Source organism: Bidens hawaiensis, unplaced genomic scaffold, assembly GCF_021521415.1.
Source record: "Bidens hawaiensis isolate Kalapana, Puna unplaced genomic scaffold, B.hawaiensis_p1.1 tig00013241_1, whole genome shotgun sequence".
In the NCBI taxonomy this organism is placed as follows: domain Eukaryota; kingdom Viridiplantae; phylum Streptophyta; class Magnoliopsida; order Asterales; family Asteraceae; genus Bidens; species Bidens hawaiensis.
Genome location: NW_027492117.1, coordinates 537,465 through 555,002, shown reverse-complemented (window position 1 = coordinate 555,002; position 17,538 = coordinate 537,465). Strand labels below are relative to the sequence as shown.

Here is a 17,538-nt window from a genome sequence, read left to right as displayed (position 1 = left end):
ACTGAAAAAGCAAACTATAAAAGTCAACTGCCAGCCACCCCCTCTCACCAACCACAGCCCTGCATGTCCTGTCCATATCAAATCAGAATCTTTAATCTACTTTTCTACTCTTTTTAATAAATAATAATAATTTCCATACTTTATCATCATTTCAAAAGATTACAATTCCCTAAAGCAAGGGATTATGTTCCCTTGAGTTTGCCTATAAATTTGTAGCCTAAATTATCACCCAAAACACACTTCAAAGAACTACAAACTTGCACTAATCTTTTCCCAAGCATCCGTTGTTTCCAGCTCCGATCCTGTTACTAGGTAAGCCGAGATTATAACCTTGAGATCTACTTTCCAACCCTTATATCTTGATCTTAATATATATATTTGTTATTTAATCGTATTCTAGACCTTCGATTCCGAGGCCAACACCAAGAAAACCCGAATCTCGATTAATCCCTTAACAAGAACCACAGGTGAGTCTCACAGCCCCTATTTTCACTGTTTTCACCATTTTAAACTGTTTTCGGGGCGAGGGACACGTATTTAAATAATGTTTTATCATGGTATATTTACAAGCTAAGCAAACGATTACGTGTTTAAGTTATGTTTCATGATGAACAATGCGAACAGTTATCTATGGTTTTTCGATGATAGTGCACCAGATTCGAGTAAGTGATCACTTTACCATTGGAACTCTAAGGGTAGGGACTGCTGGTTTGATCCGCCCACTCGTAGGGGTCGCACCTCTTACACAGACGAGTGCCTAGCACGGGGCAGTACTATGGGTTTGAGCCCGTTCGTAGAGGTCGCTCCTCTTACGCAGACGAGCGCCTTGTTTTCCGGCACAACGTCCGCGCGTAACCCGCGGGACGGTATTACAGCATATATTCGCTCGTAGTGGCAGCGCCACTTACACAGACGAGCACAGTTTTCCAGAAGTGTCCGCGCGTAACCCGCGGGACGGTATTACGTTATTTTAGCTCGTAGTGGCAGCGCCACTTACACAGACGAGCACAGTTCCCAGAAATGTTCGCGCGTAACCCGCGGAACGATTTTATCAGAATATGTTGATATAACTATGTTTTACCAAGCATGTGTTTAATGATGCTACCAGAATTATGTTTCAGAATGATTATGATGCAATGCGATTTATCAAGTTACTAAAACTTGTGAACTCACTCAGTTTATACTGATTCAAATGTTTTTACGTGTCTTTCAGGAGATAACTAGGTAGCGCATGGAGTCACACTTAGAGCACCACACGCTGAACATCTAAAACAAGCTTTTTGGAAGATTTTGGTTTTATCCCCTCGATGCGCACGGTTACCCGCCGCGCAAGGGGATATGGCGAGAAAATCTTCAGTTTTTGTACTTGGATGTTTTTATGTAATACTTAAACAATGTAATGTATTTGTATTAAACTTCTCATGCGCAATAAAAATCTTTGAATGTTTTGCAATGGCCCGTGCTTAAGTATCAATCCCCACTCGCGCGCGCCCGGCTGTTTCCGCCGCTCAGGGCCGGGTGTGACAGGACGGGTCGATTTTGGTTTTTTGTTTCGTTTTCGTTGACTTTTCAGTTTCGGTTAATTTGTCAAATTTTTTTTATGAACGAAGACAATGAAAAAAACATTCTAGTTTATTTACTTTTTTATTTCTATTTTGAGTTATGATTTTTTTATTGTTTTTTAGAGGGTTTTGATCTTAATCAAAACCCTAAAAAAAATTAAAACAATTAATAAAAATATCATAACTCAAAATATGAAACAAAAACAAAAAAAAGTAAAAAAAGTTAAAACGTTTCGTACATTGTCCTCTTTAAAAAACAAATCTGAAACCTGTTTTGACCTGGACCCATTCCGACCCGGACTCGTTCTGACTCGAACCTGTTGACCCTAACCAGTTCCCACCCGAACCAAAACAACCCATTTTTTAGTTGACTCATTCCCAACCCATTTGCCACCCCCTAATTTATAGTTTGATTAGGATCTTTATTTCCCGATTATTTAGATATATGAAATTCCTTTACGTAAGTTACTAAAAAATACATAGTTTTGTTTTTTTTTGAACGACCAACTAAGTAACGTCGGGTACTGCGTACGCGGCTCCCATTGGCTAAAGGTAGCCCGAGCCAGCCACTAGTCCGGACGGACGAAGCCCCTAGCGGTCCACCTATTGAGGGATTCGCCGGATAAAACCCGACCCCCACGCCCGCCAAATGGTACGACAGGGAGGAGCCGGTAAAACCGGGTGAGATCAGGACTCGAACCATGGCAAACCATGATCATCCATCATATCTCTCATATAAATTGGTGGTAGTGAAGTTTGAACCCCATACCTCTCACTAGTAAAGTGAGTGCTCTACCATTGAGCCACAACCAATTTTATAATACATAGTTTTGTTAATCATCATAATAAATTGATTCGAAAACTACTTCTAAAGTCGGTGGATGCGCTAACCGACCTAGTTCGTGAGTAAACTGCTAATATTGTCCTTGAGATTTGGTCATATTTGCGACTTTTATCCATTATGTTTATTATTTTTACCACTGAAACCTTCAAGTTTATCAATTATTGTCAATTTTGTCCTAATCGATAACCATGTTAGATTTTTTATGTAAACTGAGGGGTAAAACGGGCTTTTTTTGTTATTATTTTAATTAGTTTTAAACCCTATTAATACAGTAATATCTCTATATCTTTCAAAGGGTTATTAAAAAATCTACCAGGGTTATCGAAGTTATTTCATATATCCATAAATCTATCTGATGCTACAAACGACTTTAGTTTTTCTTAATTGAAAGTTTAAACACTTGATTTGAAACAATAATCAAGACGTGTGTAGTTTCGTATCGAGTTATGTTTTATATTAATTGTCTTGTATCCTCGTTCGGATCAAAAGCCCTACAAAATCAGTTTGAAATTCGGAAAAAAGTTAACTTCGTTAACTTTTTTTAACGGGGGACCACTGAGGCTAATTTTTTTAAATTTCGGATCACCAGTGACGATAAACTTAGTTAAGATTACTATCGGTCAATAGCCTTTAGTTAGGATTATTAAAATCCGATGAACCTTTTTCAAAATATATAATTATTAATGGACTATTGTACATTTTGATGCATAATATCTAGAGCTAACAAAAGATACTTACATTTACAACGATTAAACTTCATCCAAATATTCAATACATAACCAATTAGCGTTCAAAATAAAACAAATATTAAATTTTATAAAACAAAACGTTTTAATGAAAAAGTAATTTAACAAATCAGGTTTCTCGGTTCGAATTTTAATAAAACAAAATGCCAAACCAAAACTGCTATTTCGGTTTTGATTTATTGGATTTTAATAATCCCTGATGATTGATGTTGGTCGATGATCCCTATTAATTTTATCGCCACTGACGGTCCCAAATTTAAAAAAGTTGCCCTCCGTTAAAAAGGACTTAACGACTTTATACTTTTTCCCGAAGTTCAATATAATATTTTAGGATTTTGATCGGAAGGAGGATACGGGTTAATTGATGTAAAACTTAGCTCGAAACCGTGATCCAAACAACTTGATTTTCGTTAACTGGAAGTTCAAACACATGAATTGAAAACGTTTAAGTGTTATGACTAAACCAACACATCCTATACGTGTATATATACTAACAGGTGAGTGCAAAACGTTCAAAGACAACTAGTTTTTTAAACGCTCCAAACCGGTTTCAACCTGGTTTCATAAAAACAGAATTCACCCGGTTTCCAACGATAAAATCCCAACCTTGTTTCACCCCTACAGCTTGGTTCTCAACTGACCCGGTTTCCATATTGGTTGCGGTTCGGGTCCGCCAAACCGGTTTCAACCAACCCATGTTATTTGTGCTCCTCTAGTTCCAGCCCTTGCGGCGGCTGCTTCTCTCTCGTGAACCGTATCTAAAAAGCTGCCGGGCCCGTTAATGGGCTGCTCAATCAAACAATATAGTTCAGCCCATTTGCTTGTTTTATTTTAATTTTCTAAACTCTTGGTAGCCTATTTTAATCCAAGATAATCAATCCCAATTACTAACCCAATTATTTTAAACGAACGCCATATGTGATTTCTTTCTTTAGAAAGGCCAATATGTGATCAAGATTCTAGACAACAAAATAGCAAATTTTTCTAACCAAAACTGACCCGACATTTAAATTTTAAACTGGTTGTTGAGAAATCGGTTTCAAGCAAACACGAACTGTAGGTTAGCAACATAGTTAGGGGTTTTCGTGTATAGAACAGATTAGTACCTGATTAAACCTTTCTTCCAGTAAAAACAGATTAACGTGTTTTGACAGTTGGGTTGGGGGGGGGGGGGGGGGGGGGGACTTGCCATTTTTCAAAGGATATATAGCCGTTTGGATGCCTTTTTTTGGACCATTTAACTACCGTAACAATCATGTTCGTAGGCGTGGCTTTTGCCAACTACTAGCTACTAAACTCATCTGGACCGATATCATTATTTATTAGTTATTTAACAATTTTGTGTGTGTGTGTGTGGGGGGGGGGGGGTTTCACTTGATTAAAGATAAACTTTGTGAGTACACGATGACATGACTTATTAGGAAAAACAAATATTAGTTCTAATGCGTATGTTTATAGAGATCGAGCGAAGCTCAAATATAAAGTTTTGTTAGCATTTTTGTCTAGAGACTACGCAAACAAACCATTGTTTTGTTATTCTTTCTGTCGATTTCTACTTCTACCAGAAAGTGTTTAGAATCGTATAGCGGCAAAAGAAAAAAAATGAGGGATTCAAACACATGATGACATTAAAGAAGATGTGATTTGAATATTTAAAGGAAACAATGGTCATATACCAACCTTTTGAGATCATTAGACTATTTGCTTTTCTTTGGTTCACACATCTCAACCTTATCTTTCTCATGCATACAAACAACAAAAATAAAAAATTAAAGAAGAGAGAGAACTTGTCAAAATATAACAAAGCAAAAGGCAAAAGAAACTCGTAAATTTACTTTTATATAGTTATTATTGCTTATTTAACACGTATGTTTGTATAATCAATCAGTACTAATTACCTTTTAACATATGATAGTTTAAATATAAGAAAATTTTATTTATCAACTTTATGAGATTATGGTGATTCTATATTATTTACAAATGTTTTGGTAAAATATTGGAAGGTATTATAGATTCAGCATTTAGACATACTTAAGTGTAAAATTTCACAAAGTAATGTTTGATATAGAATATTAACAGTCATAATTGTCCCTATTTGAAGCTAAGTTTTACATCAACTGACACGTATCATCTTTCCTATCAAAAACCCGAAAAAAATCAGTTTGAAATTCGGAAAAACTTAACGCTGTTATTTTTTATTTTTTTGGTGTGTATTTTAAAACATTGTGAGCCAACTTTTTAAAAATTGAGACTAACAATTATGATAAACTCAGTTGAAATTATTATTTGTCAGTAGTCTTTAATTGAAATTATTAAAATCTAATAAACTTTTTTATAATTTGAAAAGTTGTTACATCAACTTTTTTTATATATGAAAGACTACTATTCATTCTCCATCATATTAATGTGAGTGTATAAAAACGAGAAATGTAATAAAATAAGTGTTAGTTAAGATAAAAATGACAAATGAGATGTGAGAAGTTTTTTAAATTAAGAAATAGATTTTTAAAAAATATGATTTTTAGTTAAACTATAAGGTATAAAATAGTGGACCTACCGTGAATGATCTAGCATCTCTTTTATCTATGACCACAATTATGAGATTTACCTATCATCTTACAAAATACCAATTTAGAGCATTCACAATAATGAATCTCAAAATCGAGTTCACTTAAACCGTTGTTCTTCCAGATATTCTCACATGATACATCTCCTCTCTCCTGATATTCTTCCACAAAACCAAAGTTAAACATACTCGTATATACTGAATGCACCCTTTAAATACCCATAGATAAATGATTTGACTCCATCTAATACATTAGAAGATGATTAAAATTAAAGTACTTTTAAAAAGTAAAAAAAAAAAAAAATCAATGATTGAAGATTATTTTAGAATAAAATCTCAAAATATATTTTCCCACCTTTTCCAACTAGTCAAGACACACCTCACATGTTACTATGTAGATCACAGCATGTAGTTTTCAAGTGGGACCCATTTAACAAAAAAAACCAGTACATAAAGGTTGTCTTGACCTTTCTACTTGATCCATACACCAGCACACCATACTTATACTATCCAAACATTGACTTAATTGTCATTTTCATTAATTCTTCAAGAATTGGCAGCATACTTGCCTCTAATTATTTCACACCTAGCATCCAATCTCTAGCTTTTATTCCTCCTTACCAAACTCTTGACCTCTGCAACAATGGTGGCAAGAATACCTGAAATCTTGCTGCTGCTTTTATCTATCAATTTTGTCATATTGCTAACATTTGTTACATCTGATGTGCCACAACAAGAAGGTAATATTATCTTTTATGTTATAAAAAATATCTTTTTTGGCTTTTAAGAAAAGGGGGTGTGAATTCTTGATTTAGGCTTTTTATTTCTTATTTCTTTTTTATAATTTTTTGTTTTTTTTAAAATCAAAACTTTCGCTATAGTTTCATAAGGCAGGTAAGCGGGCAACAAGCTGCGCGATACTGAATGGCAAATCCTATCCTATGAAAACAAAGTATATAATTGTTTGTGCAAGTTTCTTGATTTTGCTGATTGGATGGAGATATTAAATTGTGGAATATGTTAATATTTCATAGCAGAAAGTTGTATATGTTAATTTCTGCTTATAAAGTTAGCATCTTTATCAATCTTTTTTTAATAAGTTTTAAGAATTTATATGGATTTAGCTATTAAGGAGTTGAAAGTGAGCTGGTTTGACTATTATAGTCAAACAATATGTATTTTCATTATTGGAATTTGAAAGTGTATCAATCTTATGTCTTTTCATGATTGTAAGTGTATCAGTCTTTTGTTCATAGTTGAGTATAATGATTTGTTAAACCAAATGATTGAAAATTTGAAATCCCACATGAGTGGTTTGACTTTTAAGTTTGACTATATCCTTAGCATGATAAATTTAGCATCTATTTATGTATTTAAGAGTTGAAGATGAGCTGGTTTGACTTATAAGTCAAAATAATATGTATTTTCTTGATTGGAAGTGTATTAATCATTTTTCAGGGGATAAGTTCATGTGAAATTGAAACGCCACATGAGTGGTTTGACTAATATTTTTAACTTTTGTTACCTTTTATGTTAATTTGATTTAGTGGAAGCTGTTGAGAACATTCTTGCTGCCATGAATGCAACAAGTTGGAGATTTAATGGCGATGATTGCAGTCTCGATATCGTATCTGAAGTGCCAAAACTATCTCAAGAAGCTAATGCTAGCATTGGATGTGATTGCTACATTGGCAACGATACCGATTGTCATGTCATAATGATGTATAAAGTTCTGTCTGTTAATTTCTATATTTCAAGTAAATAGCACTTATGTTTCAAAAAGACAGTCAACATGTTTACTTAAAACTGTATAACCAAGTTGTACATGTGCTAATCAAGTTAGTGGATTGTGATAAAAGGTTAAATGGGTCATAAACGGGTTAGTTGGTTGACCTGTTTAACTAAAGAGGTTGACAGGGCGACTTGTTTAAATAAAAAAGTTAAAACGAGTTAAACAGGTCAACCCGAACACATCCTATTTTTTTAAAGGCTTATTATTTTCGTGTCGTGTCCGGGTCGTGTTAGAAATTGCCACCCCTACAACTGAAGCAAGTTTTGAGTATTTATTTGACTCTTTTGTGTATGCAGCACACACAAATTTTACAGTCTTGATGGGGTACTTTCACCCGAACTAGTAAAGCTTCCTTACCTCCGGTCCATGTAAGTCATCTTAAATTACCAAACTTTTTAAATAATCAATATTTCCCGAAACTGAAGTCTATCTTGTTCTATTTTCAGAGATTTTGCTTACAATTACTTAAGTGGCACCATACCGCCTGAATGGGGGCGTTCAAGGCATTTAGAAGACATGTGAAATCTCTATTCTACTCTTTCGTTTCATAGTTTTTTAATGTATGAGAACTTAAAGTTGTAAACTTTGAACATATTTTTCAATATGCAGCTCTGTTCTTGGTAACCGTTTAACCGGACCAATCCCACCGGAACTAGGCAATATCACTACTCTCACAAGACTGTATGTTGTTGCTTTTTTATTTTCCAGTTATTTTTGTCAATTGACATTTTACAATATGGGTCAAAACCATTAAGATGATTTCAGTTTTCAAGATACCTTTTTTTGTTGTTTAGTTATTTTCTGGTCAATTTTGACTTTTTATACCTCGGGTCAAAATCTTTAGATGATTTCAGTTTTCATGATAGATTTTTTGTTGTTTAGTTATTTTTCTGGTCAATTTTGACTTTTTACCACATGGGTCAAAATCTTTAGATGATTTCAGTTTTCATTATAGTTAGTTTTACGATTTTCCATTACCCTCTGGTCAATTTTGACTTTTTACCATATGGGTCAAAACCATTAAGATGGTTTCAGTTTTCAAGATATTTTTTTTTGTTTTTCTGTCATTTTCTGGTAAATTTTGACTTTTTCACCATACGGGTCAAAATCTTTAAATGATTTCAATTCTTGACCAGGGACTTCGAAGCGAACCAGCTTTCAGGAACTATTCCATCTGAGTTAGGGAGATTAATAAACTTGAAATCATTGTAAGGCTGGTTAAGTTTTAATTTTTCAAATATTGCTACATATTTGAAATATTTCTGAATAACTGAAACCTGTTATGCTATTTATGCCATAATATTAAATTTCAGGATGCTGTCTTCAAACATGTTGACCGGAAGGCTGCCAACGACCCTCGGTCAACTACGAAATCTAACAGATTTGTAAAATATTTATCTCATTTCTTAAATCAAAGCATTGTGATTCTACAATTTCTAAGGCTAAAACTGGGAATCTTGTTCATTTACTATGCAGTAGGATAAACGCAAACAACTTCAGCGGGTCGATACCTGATTTTATACAGAACTGGAGACTACTTAATAGATTGTAAGATGCTTCATGTTTTATCATAATTGTTTGCAATATAGTCTTTTTGTTGCATATGTAAGTAAGTGCATAACACGTTAAGAAACGTTATAAATTTAATGTTTGGATGTTTTTAAAGAGAGATGGTGGCGACTGGACTCACGGGACCTATTCCTTCAAACATATCACTTCTTGAGAACCTACTTGATTTGTAAGTTAGGAATCTTGTTTAATTTGCTATAAACTTAAGTTTTTGTTCTTTGTAAAACTGTTTTTAAATTGTTACTTGTAAAAATGTGTATGCTATTTCTTTTTAACTTTTAGACGTTTATCTACACATATGACATATGTAGGTTATTAGTACTTTAGTAGGTAATAAAACCTACACATGATTTGCACATATGTAGGTTCTAGAAGATAGTTAATATTTTTTTTATTTGAATTTTAAACCGATGAATTGACATTGCATTTTCTTATATTTTAAAAAAATTTTAGATTAAAAAAAATGAACGATTTATTTTGTTCATGTTCTCGCAGAAACTGTGTTCTGCCAAAAACCGACACACACACTGATGCTGACACGTGTTTTACAGGAGAATTAGTGAATTAACCGGACCAGCTCAAGGTTTTCCTCAGCTCAACAATACTAATGGATTAATAAGATTGTATGTTGATATTTCTAGCATTGACTTTTGTGTTGACTCGATTAAACTCTTATATTCCATTCTTAAATATAGGATCTTGAGAAATTGCAACATTTCTGGAGAAATACCGGATTATATTTGGCAAGTGAGAGAGCTTGAATTGTTGTAAGTATATACAGAATGCACTGTTGTTATACTAATCCCTCATGATTCATATGCTTAAAAACATTATTTCCCGCGTGCATATGGCAGGGATTTGAGTTTTAATAACTTGGTAGGGAGAATATCTAATAACATCCTAGGGAGGAGCTTGAGATTAGTGTAAGTTTTGGTAACTTTGACTTTTCTTGTGCTTCATTGACTTTTATGAAGCTACTTGTTACTAAAATAACGCGGTTTTGAACAGGTTTTTGACCGATAATATGCTACGTGGAGACATACCGGACACACTTTTGCTGAACGGAGCTAGTGTGTATGTTTGTTTCTGGAAACATTATGTTAAAATTTCATGATGCACACTTTTCTTAAAGAAATTAACATTTTAAGTTGATTAATTTTTTGTAGTGATCTTTCGTACAATAATCTTACATGGCAAGAACCTAATCAACCCACATGCCGACAAAACACGTAAGCATTTTTATTAAAAAGATTGTATGGAAACACGAGTATATATGTGAAATGTAACAATAAACATGTTTTGAATGACACTCTTTATTCTATTTGGGACTTTATTTAAAGTTTGCTATTGTATAACTTGTTTTTTTCGGTTGTCATCATGATAGGAATTATTATGTGAACTTGTTTAGAAGCTCCTCGACAGGAAACCCGATGTAAGATAGTTTCCATGACTTGTACTAGTGTTCACATACAAACGGACCCAATATAATTTCACTTATTGGTAGGGTCGGGGGTATGGGTGGAATAAGGAAAGACCTTTCCTCGTCTATCCAGGATATAGAGATGTTGCTCCCACTGACACCTCCGACTCAAAAATCTTTTATTAGCGTATATATGTTTATATTTATATTATGTTCTCATAAATATTTTGATGATTGTTGTTCTTGTGATGGTACTCTCAACAGACAAGATGTGCTCCCATGTACCGAGAACGTTAAGTGTCCTAGATGTGAGTATACTTAACTTCTGAAACTGTTATAAGGGCAACTTCAGATGAGAAACATAAACAATTAGAAACCTTGTAATATAAAATATAAGTTTCATCTGGTTTTTATACCCATATATAATACATTAATTATTTATTAACTTAAGAAATTAAAGAAACAAAAGTGCTTATATGCTTAATGCTAAACTTGAAAGCTCCATCTTCCCTAAAGAAGAAAGACAGTTTGACTATCATGGGTCAAAATAAAATTACTTTCACATTTATAGATGATACCACTTTTTATATATTTTAAATAACCCAATAGCTAAAACGAAACATCTATAATACGCATTCCACGCCATCTTAGACGGTCCTAATCCGACAACAAATCCGCATCAAGTTTGAATATATTTTGAATGCTAGGTTTGACCCAAAAAGTCAAACATACTACTTTTACTTAATAAAACTCTAAAGTATGACACTACACAATGTTAATATATTTTCATGGTATTAAACTTTTAAACAATTGATCATATGACAGATTCATGCTCTTTACACGTGAACTGTGGCGGGAACGATTTAACAATTAAGGAAAGTAACGGGCTATCGGTTCATTATGAAGGAGACGCCAATGTGGACGGTGGTGCCGCCAGGCTGTATCAAGGTGCTAGCAGCTGGGGGCTTAGTAGCACTGGTGACTTCATGGATGACAACATAATTCAAAACACACGATACATAGAATCTTTAACTGGCAGCATGAGCTTACCGACGCTTTATACAACCGCTCGTCTCTCACCACTTACACTCACTTACTTTAGTTATTGTTTGGAGAATGGTGAATATTCGGTTAAACTGCATTTTGCAGAGATACAGTTCACCAAGGATAGCACATATAAAAGTCTTGGAAGGCGGATATTTGATATTTATATACAGGTGATATCTCTATATATATGTGACCATAAATATACGTGTGTGTGCGTGCGTACGAGTGTGTGTGTGATATTTAGAACTTGCTTCAATGATTTGAATATATATATGATATTTGGCATGTTTTGTAAGGATATTTGTCAAGTTTTATATATGATTTTTATGTGATTTAGGGACGGCGGGTCAGGCAAGATTTTAATATTGAAGACGAGGCTGGTGGTGTTGGAAGGCCCGTGATCTTGCCATTTAACGCTAGTGTGAATAACAACATCTTGGAGATCCGGTTTTACTGGGCGGGTAAAGGGACGACCCGTTTTCCTAAACGAGGCGTTTACGGGCCTCTTATATCAGCTATTGATGTTGACCCCTATTTCAAAACTTGTTCAACGGGTGGGAAAAATTCAAACAAAGCCCTTTACATAGGTCTCGGAGTCGGTGTCCCGTTTCTTGTTTTCTTGATCTTGGTAGTTTTGTGGCGGAAAAAATGTTTTAAAACTCGAAAAACGAAGGATAGAGGTGAAGACTTTTTGTTTCTTTAAACTTTCTTGGTTCATTTGGTCAACTTGTTGCTTATCTAAAATGCTGAAAACGCTTTCGTTTAATTTTCTTGAACAGATTTTGAAGGGATGGAGCTCAAAACGATCTCGTTTTCGTTTAAACAGTTAAAGACTGCTACAAACAACTTCAGTGCTTCAAACAAAATCGGTGAAGGCGGTTTTGGGGCGGTTTACAAGGTTTTAATACGTGTTTATAAGTTTATAACCTTGTACAAAAGGGTCGGGTTGGGAGATTTTAGTTTTGTGTTTTGTGACGCGTGTGTGATGGTTGCAGGGTACATTGAGTGATGGGACGGTGGTGGCGGTCAAACAGCTTTCGTCTCAGTCAAAGCAGGGGAACCGCGAGTTCTTGAATGAGATTGGTGTGATTTCGTGTTTACAACACCCGAATCTTGTTAAACTTCATGGATGTTGCATTGAAGAAGATCAGTTGTTGCTTGTTTATGAGTATTTGGAGAATAATAGCCTTGCAAATGCTTTGTTTGGTGAGTGTTTATTGGTTTTCTTGCAGTTTGACTTTTCAGGTCAACAAAGACATTTTCGATCGGTTTCAATGGTTTATGAACACATGCTTAACTTCTCTCATCCAGGTAAAAGTGAGTTAACGTTGGATTGGCCAACGAGGTTCAAGATATGTATCGGCATTGCTCGAGGTTTAGCTTTTCTTCACGATGAATCGAGGCTCAAAATTGTTCACCGCGACATCAAAGCCACAAATGTGTTACTTGATAAAGACCTCAATCCGAAAATCTCAGATTTTGGGTTGGCAAGGCTACATGAGGACGATAAGACTCACGTTAGCACACGAGTTGCTGGAACAATGTAAACTGTTCATATTACATCCCTTTCTTATTATGTTTTTTACGTGCTAACATTTTTAATCGATGAATTTGTAGTGGTTACATGGCACCGGAATATGCCCTATGGGGTTACTTGAGCGACAAGGCGGATGTTTACAGCTACGGAGTGGTGTTATTGGAAATCGTTAGCGGGAAGAACAACAACAGTTATGTACCGACTAACGATTGCATTTGTCTCCTAGATTGGGTATGATTCAAGTTTTCATGGTCAATCTGTAACCCTAAGTATCAAAATCAATTATTGGACGGATCCTACCACACGTACATCTAGGGGTATAAACGAGCCAAACCGCCTGTGAGCTTCTCGAGAATTGTTTCCAAAAAGCTTGAATTGAGTTGAGCTTAAACGAGCTCGAGCCTCAAAACAAGCTTGTTTAATAGACAAGCCCGCGTTCGAGCTTCACTTATCAAGCCGGCTCGCAAGCCTGAACGACATTTATATAATAAGTATATTATATATAATATAATAATTTGATGAAAATAAACAAATAATGTATATTATGTTATATACAAATATTTTAATATAAATATAGGTAAAATATCTAAAAATCTATATAGACCAAATAACAAAAAAACCGAGCACAAGCTCTTAAAAGAACAACTCACTAACTGAATTCGAGCTTTAGAAGTGAAGCTTGAAACGAGCCGAGCTCGTTTTGTCTAGTTTACACCCCCACAAAAGTATAAACATGCTTATATGTCACATCATACATGTCATATGACCTTTTTCAACCTATTATAATATAATGATATCATGTGGGCCATAGTGATCACATTAGTTGTATCTCTTTGTCAGTCAAATACACCATACATATATTGAAACTGTTACGCAGGCTTGTCGATTGGAAACAAGTAAACAATACTCGGAGCTATTTGACGAGCAACTGGAGTCAATCAACAAAGAAGAAGCGGAAACCGTCGTGAAAGTAGCGCTTCTATGCACAAACGGATCCTCATCCATGCGACCAACGATGTCGGAGGTTGTAAATATGCTCGAAGGCAAAACATGCGTACCGGAAATCGTACCAGAAGGAACCGGTAACTCCGAAGACCTTAGATTCAAAGCCATGAGAGACTTTCGACGTGAGACGAAAGGCGAAGGAAGTCAACTTGTTGGTCAAACGCAAAATTCTAACACGAATCGGACTGGTTCTTCGATATCTTCTGATGATGCATTTGAGATTCGATCCGTTGATACACGAACGTACTGAAATTCAGGTTTGATTATTTTTGGTTAACGATTTTGACAAACTGTATATTTGTGTATTATCATGCATTTTTTATTAACACATGATATATATATTTACACTCAATGGTAACTTTTTTTTAATGAGAAATGATATTAAATAGTTAGTAATAAAGATTTTGGATTATAAAATTATATTTTATGATAAGATATGAAAAGACGGTGAGATAAAAAGAAGTGGAAAAAGAAATCTTGGGCTTATTTTTAAAGTAGTATAATTGAGATCGATTTTATCCTTTTGTCATGTTGTACTTTTTGCCACATAGGCGTAACATAATTCGGATCGATTTTAACCAAATGTGCTAGGTAAGAAGTTGGATCCGGGTCATACCTCTTTCACTCAGGAAGTTCCTTCATAATCTAATATTTTCTTGATCTCTTTAACTAAGACTTTGATTTGCTCTTTCTAGCTGGCCATTTTCTTGTTGGTGAGCCACATATGTAAAGGCTGGTGTAGACTTGTAGTTGTCGCTCCGTGTACCATTCTTGCAAGGTTTTATTCGTGTACCATTCTTGCAAGGTTTTATTCGCAAATTGTCGGCCATTATCGTTGACTAGATATAATGGGAAGCGAAAATGAAAAACATTGTGCTCCCATAAAAATTTCTTTATATTGGTGGCGGTGATTGTGGCGAGTGGTTTTGCTTCTATCAACTTTGTGAAGGAGTACTTTATCGCAACAATCTAAAATTACATGTGTCTTGTTACCTCTAGGAATGGTTACTTCTTAATGTATGTGGCCCATTTCTAAAAGGGCCAAGCAAAAGTCACTGGACTTGATCGTTCTTGGGCCGCAACGCGTGTCTCTTGGTGCCTTAACTCGATACCGACCAAAAGAGCGTTGACTCGCAGCCTCATCACACGAGTTTTATTAAACGACTACATGTGGCTTTAAATACGTTTTTAGCATAAAATATGATTGTCAATATTATTATACATGCGCGTTTACTTTTTTTGAATTATTGTTGTTACTGTTATGAACCTAACATATACCGACTAAATTTGGGACATTGCACCACTATAACGTTGAGGTTTTGCTAGCTATATACTTTAATCGTGATTCTCTTTCTATTTCTAAATTGAGCATACCAACTACCAAGTTCTATCGCGCATTTGGCTAGGCAACCTGATATTTAAGGTTTTCTCTAGCTTGAACACTTCGTTTGTGTGTGCTTAAAGTATCGTATTAATCTGTTGGAGATGTGTACAAGCGCGTATACTAGTTTAACCATATGGAAGTGTGTACAACCTTTTAGTGGTGATTCTCTAATCATACCGGGCATGTAGTTTGAAAATCATATACTCTATTAGACCTCTATAAACTGTTTTGGTAATAAAACTTTAATGCCGGTACTATTTCCATTGCGTATTTTAATTAAAGCGGTCATGAAACCCCCCACTGGGTCTGATTAATATATTTAACTTCAGCTTATTAACAAAAAAATTGAATAATTAGTTAACTTGTATATAGTACTAGTCCGAGTCCCTTGTGTTACGGGGGTTTATTTAGGTTTTTGTTTTAATCGTTTTGCTGTTTATATTTTGTAAAGATTTGTTTTATTTTTTAACGTAGTTTTGTTTAATATGTATATATTAGTTTGCTACGTTCTTATATTATTTAACGTTTTGGCATTTCGAGTGAGATGTGTAGTTTTTTTAGATTTCTAACGAACGAACACTATCGTGTTGATTTTTTTAAACGAACAAACATGAACACAAATATTTTTCTTATGAAAAGGGGTGGTTGATACAAGTGACGATGGTGGTTGATGTATGAGAGGGGAAGTTGACGATGGTTAGTGGTAATAAGAAGTTAACCGCTGAGGGAGAGGATAGAAGCGACAAAGAATATGTAAAGAAGAGAAATTAAATTAAGGTTTGATGATGAAAGTGTTTTAAAAATAATGAGATCTTATAACCCGTTTAAGGGTTATCCGGGTTCAGTGAGACCCATGACCCGTAGATATAATTGTGGTTATTTCACAAATAATTTTAAGGGTTTTTCGGTTTGGTGAGACCCATGACACGCTAAAATAATTGTTTGATTATGAACGAATTTCACAAATAAATAAAGAAATGATATGTTATAACCCATTTAAGGATTATTCAGGTTTGGTGATACCCAAACCCACGAATTTGGGTAAAATGCATGAAAATCCTCAAATCACAAATCAAGCAATCTGATGACTTGAGAGAGGGTGGAGAACAGCCAAATATGATTTTTTGGTAGACATTTAATCTGATAGACATATTTATATTGAGCAGTACTATTCATGAAGAAAAGGCGGCTAATATTATATTTTTCTAGAACACCACCTCTATACATTCTCCATCGCCTCTCACACTTCCCATACTTCGACATCCTTCCCCGTGTATAAATCATCCTCTCTCTTTACTCCTTAGATTTCTGGTCAAGGACGCCAATGATGCCCTTTTTCGATATTCCCATATCTATATAAATATAAACCCATAATTAAACACATACATATTATCCATTACTACCCAATTTGACCTATTTAAAAAAAGGTCAAAACTACAATTTGGCTTGAGATATTAAAATAAGTTGCACGATCATTGATTACAATTATATTTTTTTCCTAACTATATGATGCCGAATCCACGGCTTTACTCAAATGGCTCAAGAACAATTGATCATATCAAAATAACCCGAACCTAAATACTCGGCAAACAAGCATAAAGCTTACGAATTCTTATATTAAAAATAATCAACTAACTAAAACAAAAGACCTAGCAACCTTATTTATGAATAAAATAAGTATTTGGGCCGGGCCGGACCGACTAAACGGACCGGATGCCTCCTGCATCATACTCCCACTCTTGAAAAAAAACTCGTCCTCGAGTTTTGTCTCTGGATCAAATCCACTTGGATCAAATGGAACATCAATCCGCACCTTATTTATTATTATCATCACTACCCATGTAGCAAGTTCAACTTTCCAGTTTGGTTCGCTTAGGTTGTGCCTTGTTCCACCTGGGTCGAAGGGAGTATCGATTCGCTTTCCGTCCACCATTGACTTGACTCGCTTAAATAATTCATCTCCCACTTCCTTTATCTTGATTAAGATGAAACCAAATTGAATTTGTTGTTTTGAGCCAGTATAATCCTCAGACCCATTAGAATCACACAACCCAACCCTTTTTAAA

At 34.8% G+C, this 17,538-nt stretch overlaps 1 protein-coding gene across 2 annotated transcripts; it reads left to right on the top strand.

The window, feature by feature from the left end:
* Window positions 1–6,063: 6,063 nt before the first annotated feature.
* Window positions 6,064–14,438, top strand: LOC143543646 (putative LRR receptor-like serine/threonine-protein kinase At1g29720). 2 transcript variants are annotated; one of them, XM_077035917.1, is made up of 23 exons: window positions 6,064–6,458; window positions 7,266–7,440; window positions 7,807–7,878; window positions 7,957–8,028; window positions 8,120–8,191; window positions 8,647–8,718; window positions 8,824–8,895; window positions 8,987–9,058; window positions 9,177–9,248; window positions 9,631–9,702; window positions 9,775–9,846; window positions 9,934–10,002; window positions 10,088–10,153; window positions 10,246–10,308; window positions 10,464–10,511; window positions 10,764–10,807; window positions 11,325–11,716; window positions 11,884–12,226; window positions 12,326–12,444; window positions 12,542–12,752; window positions 12,858–13,089; window positions 13,164–13,314; window positions 13,961–14,438. In XM_077035917.1, the coding sequence occupies exons 1-23, from the start codon at window positions 6,362–6,364 to the stop codon at window positions 14,336–14,338; spliced, it is 3,036 nt and encodes a 1,011-aa protein (XP_076892032.1). In that variant the 5' UTR covers window positions 6,064–6,361; the 3' UTR covers window positions 14,339–14,438. The 2 variants fall into 2 exon arrangements, with proteins under 2 accessions (XP_076892032.1, XP_076892031.1); XM_077035916.1 differs by having other exon boundaries at window positions 12,542–13,089.
* The last annotated feature ends 3,100 nt before the right edge of the window (window positions 14,439–17,538 follow it).